We start from the raw sequence: 8,728 nt of genomic DNA on the forward strand, positions 1-8,728 counted from the left end.
TGACTATGCATGCAGACAAAGAAAACTTTTTTACAAACAAAGTATATTTTTGTAAGAAAAAAGACGACAGAAGTGCTCTCAGTCCCCCCACCAATCAGGGACATGCAAGAAATCCTGAAGGAACAGGCTCAAGGGGCAGAAAAGGCTCGTCTTCGCCAAGTTCTGTCCCCACTGCGCCCCAGCAATTCGAAGTGCAAACTGGTAACATCAAGTTAGTAACAAAGGTCCAAATGCTGGCTCATTGAGAAATTGTTTTTTTTTAAATAAATGACCATAAATACATGTCCCCGTCGAAAGGAACGCACAAAGTAGATGGGAAAAACGCCGTTCAGGCGACGAATTTGCGGGGAAGGACGAGGGTTTTCGATTTATCCCTGAACAAGAATCCCACTGGGCCGGGTGGAGTGACCCCATTCCCACTCCCGCCCGGTGCCAACGCAAGGGCGTGCCAAATCTGGGCAGCCCCCCCCCTTTGGCAAGGATGGGCTGTCGCTGCAGCTCCTCCTCCCAACCACCACCCTTCCCCCAATCCCGCGGAAACGTCAGCGGGTAGTCTGTTCGTTCTGGATGTTGGAAACTGCGAGGCGGAGGATGGGGTCCCCGCGGTGCAGTCAGTGGCAGGGTCCTGCGGCTTTCACGAGGGAAGCATCCAGCCCCAGCTTTGCCAGCTGTCTCCAGGGAGAACCGGCTGGATGGATGGATGGGAACTGCTACGTCCTTCAATTGCTTCTGGCTTCTCGGCGAGAGAGAGAGCCACAAAACACACGTTTCTCTCTCGCAGGCAACGGGCGACGCTGGTTGCAAACACTGCCCACTTGCCCCACGCCCCGGCCCAAGGCATCGCCTGAGCCGGTGAGGTGGGGCTGAGGGTGCGGGGAGAGAATTCCTGCCATTTGGGAAGGGAGGGAGAGGGGGAGGTGAAGTTGGTAGCCAACACGATCCAAATAGAGGAAGAGGCTTCAATCAGTCGCTGCCAACGTTGGTGGGAGATGGCATCACAGCTTGCTAACCTCGATATGGTTCTTCTTAGTGTCATGAGAAGAGGCAGAAGGCCTCACGTCGAGTGTAGTGTTGACTTTGGTGGGTGGGGGGGACGAAGGACCCTCTCCCCCCACCGTCCGATCCTCTCGTCCCTTCTGCCACCGGGGTCGGAGCCGGCCGAAGAGACAAACCGGAAGGCGCCAGCGTTGGCCGAGCTGGTGAAGGCCCACAAGGTGGGCATGGGGAGGCACGTGCAGGGCAGCTGCTGGCTCTGCCAGTCCCGGCACACGGGCCCGGTTTTAGCCGCGACACACTGGAGCTTCTTGTTTCGGCCACGACAAGCACGGAAAAGCTCCCGGGGCTCGCCCATTGGCCGGCTCGTGGTGTGGGTGGGGGGAGAACAGAGCACCCTGGGGTTCTGCAGCATCCATCCGGTCAGACCGCTGAGGCAGATCGAGGGGACGGGGTAGGAGACTGTACAACGGCGCAGCCCCCCAACACCTCCCCCCACTGTTGCCAACAACAGCTCACCAGCCCTGGAGTTGTAAATGCCCACTCCTGGGTTTGTCACTGCGTTGGTGCCAGGCTGTGGGGGGGGGCGGTACACCTTTAACACCGTCACCTGATAAGGGCTGGGCCGCTGATTCGGGAGACAGGTCGTGGGAGGAGGGATTTATTGTTTCGGTTTGTTTGGGGGAGTGGATTTGGGGGATGGAGGGGGTGTGGGGTGTGGGTGTGTTTGTCGGGTGTGTGTGGAGGTGTGGGGTGGTGGGGGTGTATGGGTGCGGTGGGGGGTGTGTGGGTGGGGTTGTGTGTTTGGATGGTGTGTGTGGTGGTGTGTGTGTGGGTGGGGTGTGTGTGGGTGAGGGTGTGTCTGGGGCAGTGTGGGGTGATTGGGGGTGTGAGTGGGTGGGGGTGTGTGTGGGTGGGGGTTTGTGTGGGGGGTATGGGTGGGTGTGTGGGTGTGTCTGGGGGGTGGGGGTGGGTGTGTGTGTGGGGGCGTGTGTGGGTGGGGATCTGTGTGGGGTGTGTGTGGGTTTGTCTGGGGGGGGGTGTGGGGTGATTGGTGGTCTGGGTGGGTGGGGCAAACGAACAAGGAGGCAGCGGCGTCACTTCGACCCGGCTAAGGGCGGTCGACCCGAAGTGACCCGACCAACGCTGCCGTCCTGAGCGGTTCGGGTCCAGCTACCTCGTGCTGGTGGGCCTGGCTGTTCCTGAAGCTCACCGGGTGGGGAGGGCGGGACGCTTACACGGTCATGACTATTATCGCTGTGCGCGCACCCCTCCCCCCCCACCAAGGGTGGGGGGGAGTGGCCAGCTCGGATGCCCGGGGCCGAAGCCATGGTGAAGCAACAAGTTGGCATCCCGCAGGTGGGCATCTCTTTGATTCCACTGGCGTCTATAGAAGAAGATGAGCCCCTGTGTATTGAAGCCTCCATCTTGTGCACCACAGACTGAATTCGCCCCCCCCTCTCTGGTTACAGTGTGGGGGGGTGGGGTTGGGCCTGGGCATGGACCCTTTTTGGGTTATTGCTCCCTGCTCCGTTCACTTGGCCCCGAACTGAGGACCTGATGGTGTGTATGGTTTTTTTTTCTGGCCGCTCATGGCGAATGTTCCCCCGCTGAAGGGTAAAAACGGGCCCTCCCCCACCCCCAACCCTGGCCGGAAGCTTTTTGTTTTTGAAGCATCCCCCCCCACCCTTCGCCGAGGAAAGAAAGCGGCCTCAATGTAGTACTCTGTGACGCCGCCCAGTTTGAAGAGATCCCTCCACGACCTGGGGCCATCCGCCCGCGCGCTGCCGTTGGCTTTTGTCTGAACGAGCTGCCGGCTCACGTTCCCCCAGTTGGCCCACCTTCCCTGCGGGTCACAGGTCTGCAGGAGCCCCCCCACCATCCCCCATTCCACCATCGGAGGGGGGAAAGGGTGGGCCTTTAAAACAAGGACCTGGCGATCTTCATCCCCTTGGACCTGATCTTCGGGAAGGGGGATCCGTGCTCTGCTCTCAGCTTGGGGGAGGAGTGGCCCCTCCTCCGCAGAATGAAGTCGATGCTGGTGGAGCTCATGGCGTAGAAGACGTTGGCGTTGTGGGGGATGGTGAACTCTGCAGGAAGGGAAACGGGTTGTAATGATGGCCAATCTGAACCACCGCACCTGCCTTGGTTCTATGTATAGTGCCAACCTTACCCCCCCACCCCACCACCGCGCATCATTCCCACCCAAATACCCATCCAATGGTCCCTCCTGACTGCCTCAATTGAGCGTTCCTCCACCACGTTTCCATTCTGCACATTTCGCACCCAAACTGCTGGCTGCCTGTCTGAAAAAGCTCGCGTCGAACCGTGGGAGGAAACCCACGCAGACGTGGTGGGGGGGAGGCAGAACGTGCAAACCGCACACGGACGGTCACCTGAGGCTGGAATCGAACCCGGGTCGCCGGTGCCGTGAGCTGGCAGTGCCAACCACCGTGCCACCCCAACCTGCACCGGAATGGACTGCCTTGTATTCAAGACCCATTGCATTTACCCAGTTCCATGCCGCCGTCAGGGCAGGACTGTTCCCCTTCTCAGTTAGAACAGCCCCCACTCATTCCCATGCACTGTGAACAATCCAGCTGCTCGGGTTCAGAAATGGTCCGAGGCCAAGGTTAGATAGTCTCCTGCCTCCTTTCCCTTTCGTCTGAGGTCCACCGCCCCTCCCAGCCCAGTCGATGAGCCCTGCATAGCCTTCTCCAAGAGACCTCACCTTTGTCTTCGGAGATGAGCTGCACCAGTTCATAAGAGGCGGCTGCATTGGTGTCCTGGTTGTGTTTCTCCAGAGCTTTCCCTACCACAGCGGGGGTCTTGTCCTGGCTGGACACCTGTGGAATGCAGGCACAGGCCGATGCATCATTTGCAGCTATGGAAGCGAACTGCTCAGTTTGGTCACAGCTAATAACGACTCCACGCAGAGTGTAGTTGGTGCTGGTGGAAGATAGGGGGCAGTGGTGGCGGAGGTCTTTAATTTGGCTAACTTTAAACTTTAAAGGAGCAGCACTCGGCTTCCATAGATTCATAGAATCCTGGATTCGTATAGTCATACAGCACGGAAACAGATCCTTCGGTCCAACCAGTCCATAATCCAAAACTAAACTAGTCCCACCTGCCTACGCTTGGCCCACATCCCTCCAATATTTCTTATTCATGTACTTATCCAAATGCCTTTTAAACATTGTACCTGCATCCACCACTTCCTCTTGAGGTTTGTTCCACACGCGAACCACTCTTTGTGTAAAATATTCTCCCTCACGTGTTTTTTATATGTTTCTCCTCTCACCTTAAAAATAAGGCCCCTCGGTCTTGAAATCCCCCACCCTAGGGAAAAAACACCTGCCATCTACCTTATCTATACCCCTCGTCATTTTATAAAATTCTATAAGGTCATCTCTCAACACCCCCCATGTTCCAGTGAAAAAGGTCCCAGCCTATCCAGCCTATTCTTACAACTCAAACCTTCCATTCCCGGCAACATCCTGGTAAATCTCTTCTGAACCATAGCCTGCTTCATTATATCCTTCCTGTAACAGGGAGACCAGAACTGGACACAGTACTCCAGAAGGGGTCTCACCAACATCCTGTACAACCTCAACATAACATCACCAACTCCTGTCCTCAAATGTCTGAGCAATGAAAGCAAGTGCGCTAAACGCCTTCTTAACCACCCTGTCTACATGTGATGCAAACTTCAACGAATTATGTACCTGAACCCCTATGTCTCTCTGTTTAACATCACTATCTAAGACCCAAATTCTAATTGCATTAGTCCTGCCCTTGCTTGTTTTGTCAAAATCCAACACCAATATTTATCCAAATTAAACTCTATCTTCAGTCCATTGACCCAACTGATCAAGATCGCTTTGCAATCTTAGACAGCCCTCACCGCCCACTATACCACCAATTTTGTCGTCATCCTCAAACTTTGCTAACAATGCCTTCTATATTCTCATCTAAGTCATTTATATTAAATATTTACCTTCAAGTCCAACAGAGGGAAATGGGTTGTGACTGTTTAACAGGAAGCGATTTTCACCCATTGTTTAAAATCAACTGCTTATTCACATTTGCGGCTACATTTAACTGTGGGACACTGAATTCTCAGAGGTAAGGACATACCAGAGGTGAGGGGAGCTGAAAAACTTGGAATCGGTTCGGGCAGCTCTAGCCCGATTTGGTAGTGGCGGGTGAGCTATTAAAAAGGTCATTCAAGAACCAATCAACCCATATTCTGAAGCCTCCAAGAATTTACCTCAATAACACTCAAGAGGCATGACACAGTCCAGGATAAGGAAGCCCATTTAACCAGTCATCCCATCCAAGATTCAATTCCTCTGTCTGCCATACACAGGGCTGCAATCTGTACCCATCTGTAGCAATGTGCCCAGTCCCTTTCTAGAGCAACTTCCAAACTAGTGATCCTTAATCCTGAGGAGGAGAAAGACAGCAGATGTATAGCAGCATCACCAGTACTCACCAAGGCTCCTTTGTCAACACCTCCTTCACCTACAATGACAAGGGCAGCAGATAGAGTCGTGGAGCTGTACAGCACGGAAACAGACCCTTTGGTCCAACTCGTCCATGCCGACCAGATATCCTAAATTAATCGAGTCCCATTTGCCAGCATTTGGCCCATATCCCTCTAAACCCTTCCTTTTAATGTACCCATCCAGATGCTTTCTAAATATTGTAATTGTACCAGCATCCACCACTTCCTCTGGCAGCTCATTCCATACACACACCACCCTCTGCATGAACCAATCTTTCCCCTCTCACCTCAAACTATGCCCTTTAGTTTTGGACTCCTTTACCCTGGGGGAAAAAAGACCTAGACTATTCACCCTATCCATGCCCCCTTATGATTTTGTAAACCTCTGTAAGTTCACCCCACAGACTCCATCGCTCCAGGGAAAATAGCCCCAGGCCATTCAGCCTCTCCCTATCATTCAAACCCCTCTAGATCTTTTCTCAACCCTTTCAAGTTCAATAACATCTTTCCCGTAGCAGTGAGACCAGGATTTACGCAATATTCCAAAAGCAGCCTGACTAATGTCCTGTACAGCCGCAACATGACCTCCCGACTCCTGCACTCAATGCACTGACCAATAAAGACAAGTGTACCAAACGCCTTCTTCATCATCCTGTCTACCTGTGACTCCACTTCCAAGGAACTGTGAACCTGCACTCCAAAGTTGCTTTGCCCAGCAACCATTAAGTGTATAAGTCCTGCCCTAGATTGCCTTGCCAAATACCCCCGATACATGGGGACACCAGCACCTCCACCACCTACAAGTTGCCCTCCAAGTGACACACTTCATGACTTGGAATGACCGCTCTTTCAGTGTCACCGGGGTCAACTTCCAAGGGCTCCAGAGGTTCAACGAGGTGGGTCACCACCACCTTCTCGAGGGCATAAAGGGATTGGCAGTAAGTTACTGGCCTCGTTCATGTACTGAGAACAAACTGCGAAGAGATTCTCCTCATAGGTAGGGAGCATCACCTACCAAAATGCTCTTGTACAGGTTCCCATTGGAGACGTCTAGACGCACGCGGATGATCCGGCAGTCAGACTGAGGAGAGCCGATGGGAGAGGACGACGGCATGTACGATGCGCCACAGGACGCAGACCGCCTGTGCCCTTTGACGAAGGTGGCAGTGGGAGACAACATGGAGGGCGACGGGGGGCAGTTCGGGCTTGGGTCAATGCCAGCTGAGTCCAGAGAGGAGACTGAGGGGAACTTGGTGTGCTGTGGGAGGACAGAAAGGCAGAGAGAGAGAAAGAGAGAGAGAGATACCAAATTAATTCCCCTCATAGGTTCATTGCTTTAGAAGTGTTCAATATGCCATGCAGTGTTGGTATCGCTGGCAAGACCACCAAAAGGTGCTGCCCATCCTTAATCATGCCTGGGCTGAACGGTTTGCTGACCCATTTCAGAGGGCAGTTCAGAGTCAAACCGCTCTGCAGTGGGCCTGGAGTCACTTGTAGGCCTGACCATCACACGTAGGCCAGGCCAGGTAAGGACGGCAGATTTCTTAAACCCTTGAGGCGGACAAGGAATTGAAAATTGTCACTGTCACCTTGCATTTCAACATTTCCTTTTTGACGTTGGCAACATCCCAGGCTGCTGTCGTGGGGCCATGTCCTCACGGCATTGAGCCAGGCCCGTGATGGTCAGACCATGCCTCCAGTTGGCCGCCCTTGTGCAATGTTGCAGGAGGCGGCCAGGGGTGGGGCGCTGCTAAGTTTCTGAAGCACTTCCTGTTTTTTTTTCAATTTTAGATTTCCAGCATCCGCAGTACGTTCCTCACACTGCGGAGTTACGGGATAGGGGGATTGGTCAGCGCGACAGAGCTGCATCGAAAAGGTTAAACCCCTCTCTTCCTGCTCTGATCTGCACTTCAATTCGCTTCACCCATCTGAGGAAACCTTCCCAATTCCCCCACTTCTGATCACGAACCCTTCATGGAAAATCCCACATGGATAGGCATTAAACGCAGACACCTCCAACTCTGTCACGTGGCTCTACGCCTGAATAAGGGCCACAGGCATAAGGCTCGCTTGTATATTTAAGTTAATTCCTGCACATATCTTGAGTAGGATGCCTGGCTGCCATGGATTGCCCATTCCTAGTTATAAATGTCGGACACTTTCAGCGGGTAGCTAAGCGTCAGCCATATTGGGTGCAGGTCAAGGGTCACATGTAGGCCTGGATCTCAAGAGCGAGGAGTAAGAACAGGCAGTTCAGACCCTTGAGCCTACTCTGCCATTTACTATGGTCGTAGCCGATCTCATCTTGGACTCAACTGCACTTTCTCCGTAAACCCTTCCACCCATCGCTAATTGAAATGAGTAAATTTAAAAGGGAAGATTGGCAGAACGTCCCCACATCCCCTGCGGTCTGGGTTAGTGTAACCCACGGATTCAAGGCTCTTTGAGAGAAGTAACTCCTTCTCATCTCTGTTTTAAATCTCTTACCCCTTAGCCTAAAACTGTGACCTCTCGTTCTAGATTGGCCAACAGTGGGGAATATCCTCTCTATGTCTACTTTGTCAATCCTCTCAGTGTCTCATACACCTCAGGCTGGTCAAGGGCGGCATGTGAAGCAGTCACATTTTTTCTTTGACAAATTTACTGACACCGACGTATTTTAAAATAAAATTTGAACTGAATTTAGACTGAGGGTGGCACGGTGGCTCAGTGGTTAGCACTGCTGCCTCACAGCACCAGGGACCTGGGTTCAATTCTATTGATGTGGAGTTTGCACATGAATTATGGGGAAGCCCTTGTCTGTTCTCTCTGCCTTGAGTTATTCGTGGAGCCTGTTCTGGTGGACTGTGACCGTAACTTCTGCCGCCCTTGTATTGAGTCCTACAGGGAGGCCCAGGGTGGCAGTGTTTGTTGCCCACAGTGCGGTGTGAGAGGTTGGTGCTGCAGCCCAACTGTGTACTGAGGAACGTGGTGGATAAGATTCGCCGGCTGACCACCCCCCAGCAGGACCTGACTGAGGACGAGCGGCGCCTGTGCCCGGAGCACCAGTAGAAGCTGACCCTGGTCTGTGAGACGGATGGTATGATCGTCTGCCTGGTGTGCAGGGACTCGAAACTTCACAAGCAGCACCGATTCAGGGGGCGGGCTGAATTCCTGGCATCCTGCAAGGTATGGCATCCCGAAGGGAGGGAAAAGGAGGGGAGTCTGCATCTCCTCCATTCACCAAAC

The 8,728-nt window shown here is 53.4% G+C and overlaps 1 protein-coding gene across 7 annotated transcripts in view; it reads right to left on the reverse strand.

Moving 5' to 3' along the window:
- Positions 1-238: 238 nt before the first annotated feature.
- LOC109919061 (ral guanine nucleotide dissociation stimulator-like) overlaps positions 239-8,728 on the reverse strand; it is a 166,219-nt gene continuing 157,729 nt past the window's right edge. For all 7 annotated transcript variants that reach the window (XM_048616535.1, XM_048616536.1, XM_048616538.1 and 4 more), the window contains 3 exons: positions 6,516-6,758; positions 3,725-3,839; positions 239-3,083 (listed from right to left, as the gene is read on the reverse strand). In XM_048616535.1, coding sequence (XP_048472492.1) covers positions 2,914-3,083; positions 3,725-3,839; positions 6,516-6,758 — 528 coding nt within the window. In that variant the 3' untranslated portion in view covers positions 239-2,913. The remainder of the gene's footprint in view (positions 3,084-3,724; positions 3,840-6,515; positions 6,759-8,728) is intronic.

Source organism: Rhincodon typus, chromosome 35 (assembly GCF_021869965.1).
Source record: "Rhincodon typus isolate 14 chromosome 35, sRhiTyp1.1, whole genome shotgun sequence".
NCBI classification, from domain to species: domain Eukaryota; kingdom Metazoa; phylum Chordata; class Chondrichthyes; order Orectolobiformes; family Rhincodontidae; genus Rhincodon; species Rhincodon typus.